Raw genomic sequence first — 17,833 nt, 5'->3', positions numbered from 1 at the left:
GGTTACCAAAATCATGGGTACTATAGCGGTAACCAGTTAGGGCTGTCTAGGGTTTTAAACTTTTTTCTCTCACTCTGCTCAGTTGGAAGGGCTTAAACGAATTTTTTTATGCATTTAGAGTTTATACACATGAATAAAAGTACAAAAGTCTGGGGCACATAACTTTTTGAGATGGGCATTGACACGATTTTTTCAAAATTTATACATTCTACAATTCTACAAATAATATCTCCAGGTCTAAGGGCCTGTTTGTTTGCCCCAAACAAAGGGGAAATCAAAGAAATGGAAAACTATTAAATCAAAGAATTGTTTTGGGAGTGTTTGGTTTGCTAATTAAATCAAAGAATTGTTTTGGGAGTGTTTGGTTTGCTAAAAAAAAGAAGAAATCAAAGAAATGGAGATGAGTTGTCACCTTATTACAATCTTATTGGATGATGTGGGTGATTTTTAAATATGAGATGAGATGAGTTGAGTGATGTTGTTGATGAAAATAATATTTTATTAGATGTGGTGGATGTGATGAATGAGTTGTTGGATGAAAATAATATTTTATTAGATGTTATGGGTGAGTTTTAGGGATGGAAATGTGTGAAATTGTACTTTTTGAGATTTCTTGCTTTTCATTTCCATTTTTCGGTTTTTTGGGAAATAACCAAACAAGCCCTAAAAGAAAAAGTTACAATGTATTTAATTGTGGACGAGACAAAATAACCCGGGCCCTCTTTTCAGGTCCGTTTGCCAAATAGCAGGCTTAACTGGGGCACGTGTGGAGCCTCAGTAGACACTGAGGCGGGAAAATAAGCGGCGAAAGCGACAGCAACCTCAACCCTTGTTCCTTCCCCCCTTCTCGATTGAATTTCTAGGGTTTTCTGATTTTGATTGAGAAGGAAGAGGAAGGCGATGGACGAGGCAGTGCTCGACGGCATCATCAGGCGCCTTCTCGATGCGAAGCTCGGGCGAACGGCGAGGCACGTGCAGATGACGGAGGCGGAGATCAAGCAGCTGTGTCAAGCATCCAAGGATATTTTCATGGGCCAGCCTAATCTCTTGGAGCTCGAAGCCCCCGTCAAAATTTGTGGTAAAATTTTCTATAAAGATCAAAGTTTTACTGTTTTGGGTAAATTTCAGAACCCCCCCTGAACTTAGGAGATTTGTACTCCTTGAACATTGAAAGTTAGAGAAAATCTCCTGTACTTTGGGGTGTTTCACACTATTCTTTTAACCCTATTCTCTCAATTAAACCGTAGAGAGAAACCTTAAATTTTATTTTTCATGTTTCTCTCCTTCCTCTCTACCCATCAAACCCTTGAATAAAATTTGCTCCAAAGCTCACATGGAACATTTCAGGCATTTTATGGAATTCACCAAATTTGTTATTTTAAAGTTTGGAAAATTTTCATGCAAGTTAGCCCTAAAGCTCAGAAGGGATTTGTGAAAATTTACCCTACTATTTTCTTCTTGTAATATATATATATATTTTGTGATGAAAATAGGGAGTTTTTACTGTTTATTATGCTCTTATCATATTTATTATGATTCTTGACTGTAACTATTTGGTTGAAAGTGAATTAAGGATTAACAAGAATAGATTTTGTTTGAACGAATGATGACCAGGTATAATAAGATTCTTAGTTCTAGTCTCCGTTTTACTTCTCTCTTTTATCAAAATTTTGCTAGAGTTAATTTTTGCTTGATAAAGTATACATATTATGAATCCTTTTAATAATTATAGGGGCATAAAACTGGATGCTAAAAAGGATTGAGGTTGTGATAGAAATCTATGAATGGATGATGAGCACATAGCTGTCTTTTAGTGGGGTGTCTGAGTGAACAACTTATGCAAAATCTTAGTCGTTGTCTGCAGAAAGAAAAAAGAACTTTGTGCTTATGATGGTGATAAACTTTTACATACTAAATTATGTTGGGGTTTAGTCCAATGTTATACCACTGGATGTAGAGAAAAAAACTCAGTCAATACAGCTCTCCCTTTATCTGTGAGTGGGTATTTTTCTTCCTTTTTTTGTGGGGTTGGGGCCAGAAGACAATATATCAACAAAGTTATTTGTTTCTAATGTACATTGATTTTTTCCTTGTGAATGTTTTTAAAATAATTCAAGAGTAGTTCTTATCTTTTGTCGCATGCTGGAAAATACAACTGCCCATCACTTTTGAAGCAAATGAGGATGACGATACTAATTCATTTCTTTAAAACATAGTTGTAAAATGCCTTGTTTTAGTTGTAAATACTAGTGGCTGTGCGCTTCAGCCGAAAGCTAGAGTAGGAAGCATCTTACAACTATAAAAGCTTGAAGGCTTACTTTGGCCCGTCTTAAACAGCCTTATAGGATTAAAAGTCTAGGTTCTGACCTTCATGCACATTTTGCCTAATTCAACTTGATTAAAACCAATTTCAGTTTCGTAAAGCTGTATTATCTATGTTACTAATCTATGCTCTTAGGTGGAATCACCAATTAGGTTGATGAGGAAAGGATATTAGTCTCACAACGAAAAAGGATAAATTACCAATTTGGTATTTTTATTTGACCCCAATTACCACTTTGGTATTTAAGGTTGCTCTGATGACAATTTGGTATTTTAACTTTGACAATTGCGCAATTGGGTATTAAAAGTCGTCGCTAGCCATTCTAGGGTTAGTTAAAAGATCCACATTTTTTTCCTTTAAGCTCTGCGAATTCACTTAATCCATGCCACATCAGCTTCTAATAACGGTTATAATTGATTCACGTGAGTGGCACATGTTCGTTCCTCTAGAAAAAGTGGCTGGCAGCGAGCTTTCATATCCAATTGCACAAGTGTCAAAATTAAAATACCAAAATGATGCCAGAGCAATTTTACATACCAAAGCAGTGATTGAGGTTATATAAAAATACCTATCTGGTAATTTAACCCAACAAAAAAAGTTTCCACAAGTCTTAAAAACATTGTTCCTTACTTTCATGTAAAATTTTCTTCTATCATTTTGCTAAATTTCTTAAATAGTTTTTTTTCTTGTTGATATTCATTGTTAATTCCACTTTTTAGGATGTAAATCCTTGACTCCTTCCTATTTAGGCGTCTTTAGAAAATTTATTGTATTTAATAAACATAAAACTTGCTCATACAATCTTGTTTTCTTATTATTTATAACTTTTGTTTTCTAATGCCGAAAAAAATTCATCACTTTTCATGCTCTAATAATCTGTTCTTTTGTTTTAGCATCTTTATTTAGCATATATGCTTTGAAAATTTTGTCATTTTCCTTTTTTTATTTTTTGTTTTGTTGTTTTAATTATCTTACTTTATTTAAAAACTGCCCTTGCACCCTTTATGCTTTTTTCGTTAAATGATTTTCAAAGGATTGTTTATTGAAAAAATTAAATATTGATTAGTCATTTAGTCATAAGTCAAATTCATTATTTTTCATCATTCAAAGAAGCTAATTTTTATTGGATAATGATTTGGAGAACTGTTCAATGATTTGTATTAAATAGTTAACGGTTCAAATTTTGTTGAATTTTCAGTCTGTGACTGGAAATCCATTTTTCTACTCCACTTAGAAAGAAGAAGGCAATTTAATAATTTAAGTGATGTATATTTTGAGGCACAATCAATCCAATTGAATAATATATACTAGATAACGAAAAGGAATCTATTTTAAAAAAGTCCAATCAAGATTAAAAAAAAAAGAGAGTTAGTAATAGAAAATGAATAATCTTTTTATCCATTTTACCAAATATTTGGCAACATAGGCCAATTGTTAAGTCAAACGACTGCACTGGAGTGCACATCTTTTATCCCCCCATTAAAATCCTTGTGCCACCTAAACAACAAAAGATTTTGGATTTCTTTCTTATTCTTTTAATCTAATTTGATGAATTCTTGCCGAACAAGAATCATAGACAAAGGACGAAGCAGGTGTTTTAATACTTCATTTTTATAAGCCATAACATAGGTTTGCTAAAAGACTATATATGACGAAGGACTACGTAAGAGTTTTGATACTTTATTTTTCTAAGCCATAACTTAGGTTTTATAAAGACCATCTACTAAAAAAAATCAGAATCTGGATATAGTGCAAACTGGTACAATAGGGATGAAGCAATTCTCTCTTATTATTTTAATGATTAGTTTGGGCCAGTCATTTGATTTTTTTTACTGTAAATGCGTCCTTTGTTTTCCACAATGTTGCAAAATGATAACTATACTTATCCATGTGGACATATTTCTATACTCATCAGGTTTTGAAAATTAGAATAGAATAAGTGATGCTCGTTTGGGACTTTGAATGCACAGATCAAAGTTTGGTTGGAAGTTGAGATATGTCAATATTAACACTTGTACTAGCACCATCCACCCATCAAATGAACGAGAGAGAGGTAACTGGGGTCTAGTATGTGCGATCTACTTGCACAAAGCAGCATTTTGTATTTATGTGTCCCAGGGCTTGTAGAAACAAGTAAAATGTATTACTGCAAATAGCAAGCCTCATTGCTTGTTATATTTGTATTTTTCTTATTTGAAATCATTTAAATACTATACTGCTTGGCAGTTGCACCAGATAGTATAGTTCAAAGTGATATTATATTCTTTACAATAGGATGGGTTTGTCAAGGCGTGCTAGTCTATGTATTTCAGTTTAAAGGTGCATCTTTGGTGGCAGATTCAATGGGTATTGTCTTTAATGGGCGCAACTTATGAAGGATGCTTTGTATCTGTTGGGTTAAATACCAACATTTTATTTCTGAGTTCATGCAAGAACAAATGGAACTTTTAAAAGTGATAAAAATATTTATTTTTAATGAATATACTCACTATTGTTTGATTGTGATATATTGGCGTGGCCGAAATATCAATGTGAACTTGTGATATGTTGTATTCCCTCTTTATTAAATCGTATAAAGTTACACATCTTAGACTGGCATATTTATATCGAATGTGTTACTTTCTAAATCCATACCTCTTAAATGCAGTCATTCACTCATACAATCTATCTCTGCTTTGTGCTATGATGAATATAAACTGGAACTGCTATTTTGTTTCTTTGCTTTCCTCAAGAATGTAAGCAAAAAGGGAATTTACATCAAGCAATAAATCATAAGTGAGCCACTGGTTTCATCTACTTTTTAAACTTCCACGAAAGGAAATTTGGTGGCGAAGAGAGTGAATGGTGTTCATCGTGAGGCTAAAGCTCAAGCCACTGATATTTGTAAAAGAAACAATTGTGTATAGGTTATCTCCATGAAAACAGAGCATGTGTTCTGGCAATATATTCCACTAAGAGGAAGTAGAGCGTAAAAGAGAAATCAACATTATAATCAGCCTGCCTGCCGCTGTTATTATGTTACTTTGTGTTGTTGGTGGTATTCTATATTTAGTGCCTTTTCTTTGTAGATCCTCTCTATCTCATCTATCCACCTGCATCTTCATTGCGGAAATCCTGGTTTTCCCCATATACTTCTACTCACTCGCTAAGCTATTAGTCCTCGTGCCTGTACTTGCTTAAAGAAGATTAATGCATAAAAGAGAGTTTACCTTCAAAATCAGCGCGCTGCAGTTTCTAGACAATTTTCAAGTACTTTTGGCGATATTATATTTATCTTCTCCTTTTTTGGTGCATGCCCTCATCCTCCTGCATCCACATTGCCAAGTATTTGATTTTTCCCATGGTGGTCATTAGCTAGAGCTACTGGTTGTTGTCCCTCTACATGCCTCAAGAGGACTAGTGTCAGATTGAGTTGATTGAGTTTATGCACGTTATTCAGAGTAATCGATCAGAAATGAAAGCTAGAGAGCTTATATTTGCATTGAAAATATCTTATCTTGAAAGAAATGAAGACTTTTTAGGTGGTATATATATGATGATTATTGCAAATCAAGAAAATATATTACAAACTGTCAGATTTTGTAAATGAAAAACATTTTAAGCAACAACACACAAAATAATTGTAGGTTCTATAGCTTGTTATTTAGCTATTCAACTAACAGTAACAAAAATGCCTGTGTTCCCAATCTTCAGGATTGGCGACCTCAATCCCTTCTTTATTCTGCTCAGGCTCAGCTAAGGGTAATCTTCATTATTAAATCAGCAACTAACATTTTTAACCACCTCAATTCTTGTCCCTTGAGGTCTTTTGTTCCTCTGCTTGCTGCATCAACTACAATCTTCTTATTTTGGTGCACTTTATGGTCTCCATTGCACATGCAATAATACCTTTTAAAACTAGAATGCAAGGCATATGTAATTCCACTGTTGAAAATAGCGGTGCATGGTGCCGCTATAGCAGTTTTTATAGCATTAGCGCTGGTTACTGCTATACTATCACGAAAGTGGTAGCAAATAGCAGCTAAAATTGCTATTTGCTCGTGATTGCACGCCATAACAAGTTTTAGCTGTTAAAAGTGTTGAATAGCGTTTTTAATAGCTAGAACCCGTTTTTTTAGCTTTTATATTCTACCCGACCTATTCCCAAACCCGACTTGTTTTATCATTAAAACCCTATCTGACCTCTTTTTCCCCCTCTCTCCCGTCTTTGATTCACAGCTACAAAAGAGAAAAAACCATAGCCGCCAGTTCTCTCCCTCTCTGATTCAAGAAAAAACTCTAGTTGCCAGTGCTTACCCCTCTCTCTCTCTGGTGCTTCCTCACCATATCTGGTGCTCCCTCCACCACCTCCATCATCTCTAGTGTTTTTTTAATTCTTTATAGTACTTTGTTAATATTGTGCAATTGTTACACATCTAGTTCATGCTTAGGATCTCTATAAATCAAATATACATTTGTAGATTTTTTAGATTTTTCTATAATTTTTCTTATTTTTTAGAATATTTAAATTTGATCGCTATTTGACTATGCGCTATTTGACTATGCGCTATTTGTCTTTATTTTGTCGCTATAGGTGCAAATAACTTTAGAGATACCTCACCCCTACACAATGCTATCCGCTATCGATAACCTTGTATAATTCATGTTTCATCATGCGTCAGTAGAGCAAACATTCCTAGCCATTGCTTATTGTGCAAGGGTTTCACATCCATTTCAACTAATATCACAAGTTACCCTGGTGACTGATATTATTGAAATCTTAGCTGTGAGTGATAGGGTTTTTGTGACTGATAGCATTTCTGTTTCCATATGCAACATAATTTGAGTAATTTCACTTCTAATAATGTTTTGGTCTTTTCTCACTTATTTGTGTGTTTATGTGAAGAAGTACATGCTGATAAAGTTAATACTCCGTTATGATAATGTTGAAAGATGTAGGGAGAAATACTTGGGATCGGTGCTCTGATCTGTAGTTAGCGATGAACCCGTTTGAATCTTGACAATGGAGGGAATTACGATGAACGAGACTCCCTCGGATTGTTCACAATACACGCAACAACCTCTGATCAATTCTCAAAGCCCGTCTCTAATTGTGTATATGAAAGTGTAGTGAGAGAGATGAAGCCTCCATCCCTAGTTATAGGGAGAGCTTCAAACTAAGAGATAAGATCAATCAATTAATGGCCAAATCTCAATAAGTAGGAATAAATTATCATGAAATCTTTGATCACATCAATGTTAACCAAATGATAGTTATTTCCAAGATTTATCTCAACAATAAATCAGATTTATGTAGATATCACTACCGCCTAAAGGGCACCGAATCTAAAATAGTCCCACCCGACTATAAAGTGAGCTGCAACTCTCTGAACCAATCACAAGGTCTATACAACTCTTTTGTCATGTGACCATCGAAACAACCTGCAATTAGCGAGCTCTATGCTACAAATCCCTGTAAAGAGCGAGCATAAAGACATTGAGCCCTTTGCGAAAGAAAACTATAGATAGTGTTTTATACCCTAGATCCAACTATAAACACATCCCTAGTACAAGTTGAAGCATACTCAACTACTGCTGAACTATATGGTGAGATCTACACTTTGTCAAAATGAAGCTCTGGATGCAAACTCGATACCAAAGTAGATGTGTCAGCAGTGTTCCTCACATCTGGGAACAATTGCTTTACCAATCACCTTTCTTTAGACTGAATTTATCATGCATAGCCACATGTGAGAAGCAAGGTTTTAAATATCGGTTATCGGGGATTTATCGGACGGTCAAAATCCTTATCGGATAGCGAAAATCGGGGATATATCGGATATAAGTAGTATTTATCGGAGTGATATACTGGATGATGTGTATATATAATATAACAATTAAAAAATATAATCTAATCATGCTTAATGAAATATAAACATACCAAAATGTAAATCATCATGTTTAGAATCACTAACAAATTGTAGAAAGCGAAACTCGCATCATAGCCTTGAAAAAAATATAATGTTAGTCAAAATGGGCCGATAATCCCGATAATCCCGATAAAAAAGTCTTACTTATCGGCCGATAAGTGCCGATAAACCGCCGATAAACCTACAAAAACGATAACCGATTAAAAATCTAATTTATCCTAGCGGAGAGCTTCCAAATTCGATAACTCGGTCGATAATATCGATTATCGGCCGATATTTAAAACAGTGGTGAGAAGTCAATGTAGCAACATTACTCCTAAAGCTTCACAATATAGTCAAATGTCACTAAGAGGATGCCTGGAACAAATTTTATGCTCCATATGATTTTGGCTTCATATAGTACTGAAGAAGACATCCATTCCCAGACCCTAAAATTATGAGTTGCCCAACACATGTAGGATCACATTGTTAGACCCTAGAGGGGGGGTTGATTAGGGTCTTATGTTAATCTAATCCGATTTTATGCTAATTAAAACTAATTAATAAATTATTCTTACAAGATAGATATACAATATAATATGAGCAAAAAAGAGCAATATAACCAAAGAGCAATATCCTAGCAACGAGATATATGGTGAATTATATGCAAGGATATATAAACTAATACAAGGAGAAACAAACTAAACTAAACATACAATTGTGATAGGGCAAAACAAACAATGCAAACACACAATATGATCACGAAGTTCGGACCTTCCGTCCTATGTCTCCGCTCCCCACTCTCGGGGAGAAATACACTATCACAACCGTGTTTTCTACGCTCACTCGAATAACGTTTACACCTCACAATGTCGGTTTTCAACGCTCACCGATCAACGTTCACAAATACTCACAATGTCAGTTTTCAACGCTCACCGATCAACCTTCACTCCTCACACTCAGTTTTCTAGCTCACCGAAAACTTTACAACACTAACAATGTATCAACAAATATGTTTTCTACAATAGATGAGAACTCAATGTAACTCACTCTCAATTGTTATAACTCCTCACAACCCAAATTATACTAAGTATGAAAATACAATAAGCTCAAGTGGGTGTGTGTAAACAATGAGAATAAATAAGACTTAACTCAAGAAGAACTAGCAATAAAATTGATATGTGTGTGTAAACAATGAGAATAAATAAGACTTAACTCAAGAAGAACTAGCAATAAAATTGATATGGAATATAATAGTAAAAATGCTAGGAAATAAAGTTAAGGAAACTTCTCTATAAACACGAAGAGAGGATGATGAAATATTGAACATGAACTCTTCAACAACTGATGTAAGCTCCTCGTTGTAAAACCCCAAACTTAAAACAAACTAACCAAGCTTAAACCCTTATTAAACTTTTGTTTTAAAAACTTCTTGGTTGGTTTGAGAGATGAGAGCAAGGAGTATATATAGTCTCCCAAAATCTCAGCCAAATAACCCCTAAGGAAAAGACAAAAAAGTCCAAGAATCAGAAATCTGATTCTGTACCAAAATGACCGTTGGGCGGTCGACCGTGAGTTTTTCGCGATCGACCGCGAAGGTCATCAAAACTGAGAAAACGATCAAAAAAGGCTACGGTCGACCGTGACGGTTGACCGCAAGAGTTCCCGAGCAGACGGTCGATCGCGAAAGTTTCTGCTAGCTCCTGAGGAAAAAATACAGTCGCGGTCGACCGTGACGGTCGACCGCAAACAGATATATGAAATAACAGGTTTATAAGCAATTTGATGATTTTGAAATCCTGTTTAAAAATATCAAATAAATTCTAAAAAATATAAAACTTTGGGAAATAATTGTAGACATGATAATACACATGCTACAAAAATTAATTTTTAGAAAGGACCTCCTAAATAAAAAATATCATCATTTTACAAAATAGTCAAAAACATAAAAATGTGAACATATGAGTTTTGACATTTTAGCTTAATCATGTTTTGAAACATTACAAAATGATTTTATAGACTTAATAAAAGATGCATATAATTATTATTAAGTCCAAAACCTGAGAATACAATATTTTCACAAAATTGTATATTTTTGCAAACATTTCAAAAGCAATAAATATGATTTCATTAAATATAAACTTGATATTGATAAAATCATATATAAGCATGTAAACACGAAACAAAAATGTATTTTCCAATTATATTCAATTGTTTCATATTTAAACTTGAAAAACCAAAACAATAAATATAAAGGATGTAATTTCATATTTATATATACTTGGAAACCAAAACATGTATGTATATATACGACTATATATATATACATAGAAAAACCAAAACGTGTATGTGTGTGTATGATTGAGCTTAAAGTACTAACACACATAATATAAAACCTAAACTAAATTACCCAAGCTTGATCTTGATCTTCAATAACTTGACTTGGTAATCTTGCGGATGAATCTTGAACTTGAATATTTAACTTGAATTGCATTGCTTCAACCACTATTCCGCCAACCTCCATTGGATATGATCGTGAATGTGCAATTTCATCCATCCTCCAACTTGTTGTTTGTCTATAATAAATAAATAAACACAAATATTAGATAAACAACATTAGTGGTAAATTGTTTGTTAAACATCATCAAAATAAAGAGACCAACACACATCATGAAGGAGTAACATTCTTTTGGAGAGTATATGTTCATCTCTACATCGTGTAGATCTTGACCTAATCAGTAGGCCCACCCTACTTAGACCTGTCCGTGTCCGTCTCCCACTCAGGAACCATTCCATTGCTCCCAAGTGGATGCAAACACATCAAACTTTGAACAAATTGACTTGCACCGAACCCGGGTCATTCGTCAAGTCCAGTATTCTCAAGAATGACCTCATCTCATTGCTCAATCTAAGCGATACAGCTTCTTCATAAATGCCGATTTCTATCAGCGGGATTCATGATATTCTCATAGACTAGTCATCTCATCTTTATTCGTTCGATCATATTGCCAAAGGCGACTTATATGAGTTCTGAATAACCTAGCAAAGAGAGGCTTCGCCAGCAGGTCAGAGATCATGCACTCAGTGGGTATGTACTCCAAGACCACTTCGTATGAATAGTTCCTTATAAAGTTGGACTTTATATCTACTTGTTTTGTCTTCATGTGGTACTTGGCCTTCTTGGCATGATCTCATTGCTGCCATGCTATCACAGTACAATTTGACAAGATCTGATGCATGTGGTATGATTTCAAGATTCTGTAAGAACCCTCGTAACTAGATTGTCTCTTGTGTTGCGGCTGAACCAGCAACATACTTGGTCTCTATCATGGAAAGCGCGACGAATGTTTGTCTTGCTTCAACCAGAGACGGTCCTACCTCAAGCAAGAAAACATACGCCAAAGTTGACTTGCCCTCATCGTAATTACATGCTCAATAAGCGTTTGTGTATCCTTTAGTCACAAATCCGAATGTCCATAGCACAACATAATCTTGAGTACCCTTTAGGTATCATATCACCCTCTTCGCTGCTGTCCAATGTGGTTTTGTTGTTGAGATGATATTTTTTGATAACTATCAATTGGTTAACATTGATATGATTGAAGATCTCATTATAATTTATTCTTATCTATGGAGATTTGTCCATTAATCAGTTGTTCCTATGTCTTAGTTGAAGCTCTTTCTATAAATAAGGGTAAGTTTCATGCTTTTCACACTACACTTCCATATACTCAATGGGGGACGGGCTCAATTTGATCGGAAATTGTTGGTGCCGTAGTTCCCTCTCCCATCAGGATCCAAGCCGGTTCATCTCTAGCTGCAAATCAGAGCACGGATCCAGGGTATACCCCCCTTTCAGGGATCTGACAATAGATAATGATTTGTAAAGGTTGTTTAACTTCACTACAATAGTAAATTTTTTTAACTTAAGGAAAATGCTTAGGAGTGTAAATAGAGTTTGATATTCTTGTAAGTAAATACTGATTTTGTTTATGTATGTGTATCTAGCTGTGAAGTTGAGAATATTCTAAATTTGAAGTTAGATTTAATGTAAACACCAGATTTAGAATCAGATGTCTGATTTTTTACTTGACATTCAAGCCATTAGTCCATTGCATATATTGCTCTAGATAACACACTATTAGCCATTATTATTCACATACAATACATGATCAGTATGGTCCATTAGTTCAAATAGCATATAACTAGCCATTATACATAGGGGTGGAAATTTATCCAATTGAATCAAATAATGCCTTTTCAAATTCAAATTCAGGTAAACTTCACTATTCTGGTTTGAATTTTATTGAATACCACGTGGTATTTGAATTAAATTTGTTTTAATACTTAGCTATTCGCCAACTATGCACAATATCTGATAGCCCAATTGGTAGAAACAAAATGTTCTAATCCTTGTGGTGTAGGTTCGACCCCGTGTCAGTTATTTGATCCTCTTTTTTTGTGTGCTTTTTCCATATATATTCTCAAAATTGTATCTATATTTTTAATTTGCCCTCCAAATCCTTTTTTGTTTTATTGTGGTCGTTTTTTCTGTATATACCCTCCGAATTTGTGTCTATGTTTTAATTTTCCCTCCAAGTCCTTTCTTGTTTTCTTGTGGGGGTTTCTTTTGTAAATACCCCTTAAATTGTGTGTATTTTTAAATTTGGCTTCCAAATTGTTATAATTTGTAAAACATAAATGATTATCTAATAATCTGATGAATCAAACCCATATCTCGTTAAATTTTATTCGTTGATAAACCGATACTAACATCTATTAGCTATTAAATGAACTATCAGATCCAATATATACTTCAACAAATAATTAACGAACTATTTCTTAATTATTTGGTTCGTTCCACCATAATTATACACATTATTACACAAGATCATTATATATTAATTTTACCCATGACAGATATGGTTATTGCCTATTTCTAGCTTTTATTACTCGCCATCAGATATATTGATTGTTCTGATTCATATTGTTTTCTGAATCCATTTGTTCATATCCTTAACTGTTTCTTTAATAGGGAGATATTAGATTCCATTTCTGAGAAGTATCTAGTGGACACGAAAATGAATAGACCTACATCTGATATATTTACTTTACAAGAATATTTTTAGTTTTCTTCTATAATTGATGGCCGATGAAGGTGTAATTCTGGAAATATAATTAAGCTTAAGCAGTTGGTGTTCAAACGTTCTATATTGCCTAAAGGGATTGATCATATTTTACTTTAAATCTTTAATATCTTGAAATGTCTTTCAAATCCTTAAAATTGCTACCAGGTCCCACAATTCTTATAATTTGTTTCAAAATTAGTCCCTCAATTCTCAAAGCATTCAATTGCTATTTCCTATTCTTAAAATTTGTTTCAAATAATCCTTTCAATAAAGAGTAGTAATAGTGAGATATAAGAATTGGGGAGATCTAATAGCTTCTACAGGCTGTTTGGTTGGATGGAATTAGAGTTGCAAAAGTAAATAGAGCAACATGATTTGTATTTACATTGTTTGGCTTGCAACTTTGTTATTGGCAAAGGTAAATGGACGCAAGTTTGTGGAAAAAAACTTGCAACAAATACTACTGCCAATTTGGTAGGAGAAAAATCTGCAAGCTTCAAAAAAGAAATTAAAAATAAAAATAACTCCATTTCATCAAAATAAATTGTTTTAAATCGAAATAGAAGATCATCTACGCCCAAGTTTCCTTATTTGGCAAAGTTATATAGCTTTTGCACTACTTACTTTTCAACCAAACACTGAATTTGCATTAGAAATATATTTCCTACAATATAATTACATATATCCAAACAATGTATTCGAAGGTGATTTCCTGCAACAAATGCTGCATGCAACATTTGCTGCAATTTATTTTTGCAACAAACCAAACAGCCCCTTAATCTTTAGCGTTTTGCAGGACTGTTAATGGAGAACTCCTTTACCTTTTTATATGTAAAGGTATTCATAGGACTACTGATTTATGCTTCTGCATTTTATGTGCGTTCAATTTTGTTCATGCCGCATTGGAACTTTCTTGTATATTTTCTAAGCATATCATTTCTTCCTGACAGGAGATATCCATGGGCAATACTCTGATCTTCTCCGGCTATTTGAGTATGGTGGGTTACCTCCAGCAGCAAACTATTTGTTTCTAGGTGATTACGTTGATCGTGGCAAGCAAAGCATTGAAACCATATGCCTTCTTCTTGCATACAAGATAAAGTACCCTGAGAACTTCTTTCTCTTGAGAGGAAACCATGAGTGTGCTTCCATTAACCGTATATATGGCTTCTATGACGAATGCAAGAGAAGATTTAATGTTCGTCTGTGGAAAGTTTTTACTGATTGTTTTAATTGCCTTCCTGTTGCTGCACTTATTGACGAGAAGATCCTCTGCATGCACGGGGGATTATCTCCTGACCTGAAGAACTTGGATCAGATACGGAACCTTGCTCGACCGATTGATGTGCCTGACCAAGGCCTTCTCTGTGATTTACTATGGTCCGACCCTGATAAAGAAATCAATGGGTGGGGGGAAAATGATAGAGGTGTTTCCTATACCTTCGGTTTGGATGTGGTGACTGAATTCCTTAAGAAGCACAATATGGATCTCATTTGCCGAGCTCATCAAGTAAGTATATACCAGAACATCTCAATCAAATATTGAGTTTCTTGTCAAAGAGATTAGGCAGAAGTACTTCTCTTGTGCTACAAAATAATGGTAACTTTAACAATTTATTAAAGGTCCACATCATTTGAGGTCACTCAACTCCTTTTACTTAAAGGGAGCATGCTTTTTCGGCACATAACTGAGGTTTTTGAGTCATATCTGATGTGCGGTTCCATCTTTACCACAGAGTTAACATGTGCATTTGACTTTACTGATATAGCTAGGCTAATAATATGACATACCAAGGGTAAACATAAGTCAGTAATATTCCATCTCAGTGGTGAATTATTCCAATAATATCTTATCTCTTTCTACTGTGTTGGCTACTTCTTGTCCGGTTGATTTTCATATCACTTTTTGTTTTTGTCATTTTCTCTGATGTATGAGGGTGAGCAGGTTGTGGAAGATGGTTATGAGTTTTTCGCTAAGCGTCAGCTTGTGACTATATTTTCAGCACCTAACTACTGTGGGGAGTTTGACAATGCTGGTGCTATGATGAGTGTTGATGAGACTTTAACATGCTCCTTTCAGATCCTTAAACCATCTGACAAGAAAGGAAAAATTGGATTCGGTAACAGTATGTCAAAACCAGGAACACCTCCAAGAAAGGTCAGTTTGTCTTTCTCTCTTTCTTTTTCCCCCTTTCACGAAGATTTTTGTTCTTATTTCACATAGTATGGATTGTTGAAGTTATCATATTACCTGAAGTGTTTTTCAGTTGGCATACTAAAAATGTATGCTGCATTTGTGTGTCCATGGAACATGCCAACATGGACATGAAACATAAGACACAGGGAAATTCTAAAAATTCACATATGGATATGTTTTTTTTTCCACATGTTTCCTACACGTGCTTAACACAACATGACTTCATTATACAAGTGCCCATGCTAAAATTATCTAATAGTAAATTTGTAAAATTGACATATAGAGAGAGAGATTTCACTTGCAAAATATGAATCAGTCATAATGCTAAATATAAGCTCATTTTCCTTTTCAGACAAGGTAGGCCAACTTCTTATATTTAAGATCACCAAGTTCTTTTTAGCCTAGGAGGTAAATTAAATATGTGGAAGCGCCATCGACAATTGTAGGCATAAACACTGTCCTTCGCCTAGAAGGTTCTGATATAGCTGACATATTGGATATAGGAATATCAGTATTACCAGTTCCACAGTGGGAATTGGTTATCAAATCAGAAGCTGGATCACACTGTGTATAAATAAAGCTGCTGCCCCTACTCTACCATCCAAGCTGTACACAACAGCTACATGCATGAATCAGATACAACATATAAGAATATGCTGCGATTTCAGAAATGGATAGGGCATGAGCATGAGGACTAAAGGTACCATACATTTAATGTAAGTCAAGATAGGGTGCTTTTACAAATAGTCAAAATCAGAATACTTCCACTTTGAATTGTACGATGTGCATTTGATTAAAGGGGTAAATTTAATGTGAGTTAAGATAGGTTGCTTTTGCAAATAGTCAAAATCGGAATACTTCCACTTTGAGTCGTATGATGTGCATTCCACATTGAAAATCTACCATTTTTCGTGATACATCACCCGTATGCTATCTACAAAATGTATAACATCTTTGATATGTTCTACCCTAACCTCATGCATGTCCCACAGTTATTTTATTTCCATTCAATTCTCCCTCTTTTGAATCTTGACCAACCTATAGTCCCATGAGAAATAGACTGGGAAAAGTCAACTCTTGACTTTTATGAGTGGGTGCAATTTAGTTATGTTTAACACTAGAAGCATGCAACGTTTGTTTCCTCATTTCTAATTAAATTATTTGACATTCCTATGGCCATTCGTCTTTCCCTTCTTTGACCCAGCTCAGTTCCCACACTGAGCAGGTCCATTAAGGGGCTGAACTTAAAAGGAATCATTTATTTTGAGTTATGGCCCTCAGAAAAATGGTGCCTTAAAGAAAATCAGTAAAGAGGATTATATAAATGTACTTTCCTGGTGTCAGACATTATCTTAGGCAAGTGAAGCTTGTGGGCCTAAGGCTCATTCAGGGTGGATATTTCTTAAAATAAAACTTTAAGTTAATTGTCTTTCAATAAACCTGCATCTCTGTATCTTATAGGTTCTGTTTAGTTTAGTCATTTGGTCGCATAAACGTGATGGTCAAAATGAGTGCCTAATGTTCTCTATTTAGAGAGGCAAAAGAACACTAACTCGTGAGCTATAGTATAGTTTACCATCAAAGACTATATTCATCTTGAAATTTCGGACTTTTTGGTTGCATTATTTGACCCTGTATCAAAGCAAGATGTGAAGGTGAGAAGCCTTTCCAGACAAATTAAAATTGGAGCCTGGATCTAGACAAATTTTATTAATGCTCCGATTGTATCTATGTTCAATGAAGAATTATATTAAATACATTGTCTTTTTCTGCACACAAATTTTGTTTCATTTTTATTCTTTTTGATAAAAGTGTTAGCTGCGCAAATTGATGCCTGGATTGAGGCTATTCTCAATGTATGTTATTACATCTGAGATAACTGCTCTGTGCTCTGCACAAATTTTATCATATTGTTATTCTTTTGAACGAAGTCCATAGCCCGTTATTATTATGATCTAATAATTGGTCTGTGTCTGCAATCTTATTATTATTCTTGTTGACGGCCTGATTATGGCTATGTTCAACGTACAAGAAAGAGTTTTCATGAGATGCTTTAGCGCACACTATGCACCCTTTTGACATTAATGATAATAGAGGTTGCATAATGGGTTCGCCTCATCGTGACTTTTGGGCCAAGTTGACCGTACTACTGAGATGGCTAGTTATCACTTATATATTCTTTCACATTCCATGAAGTGAGGTCTTGAAAGCTCATACAATCTGATCTGTGCTCTCTACATGTAGGTTACACTGAGAAGTGAAACCAGTGTGCCACAAGCAGAAAATATGTAAAATA

General features: G+C 34.6%; 1 protein-coding gene across 3 annotated transcripts in view; it reads left to right on the top strand.

Annotated features, from left to right (window-relative positions):
- LOC109845004 (serine/threonine-protein phosphatase PP1-like) overlaps positions 767-17,833 on the top strand; it is a 21,130-nt gene continuing 4,063 nt past the window's right edge. Inside the window, exons 1-3 of one of the 3 annotated variants that reach the window (XR_002248188.1) lie at positions 767-1,078; positions 14,291-14,850; positions 15,344-15,498. Coding sequence is in view for 2 of the 3 variants with exons in the window: in XM_020414186.1 (XP_020269775.1) it covers positions 901-1,078; positions 14,291-14,850; positions 15,277-15,498 (960 nt within the window). In the remaining variant the exon portion in view is untranslated. Of the gene's footprint in view, positions 1,079-14,290; positions 14,851-15,276; positions 15,499-17,833 lie in introns of all 3 variants that reach the window. The other 2 variants (XM_020414186.1, XM_020414187.1) reach the window with 2 other exon arrangements.

Source organism: Asparagus officinalis, chromosome 6, assembly GCF_001876935.1.
Source record: "Asparagus officinalis chromosome 6, Aspof.V1, whole genome shotgun sequence".
Classification (NCBI taxonomy): Eukaryota; Viridiplantae; Streptophyta; class Magnoliopsida; order Asparagales; family Asparagaceae; genus Asparagus; species Asparagus officinalis.
Note: the sequence above shows the minus strand (reverse complement) of the source record. Positions and strands in the feature narration are given on the sequence as shown.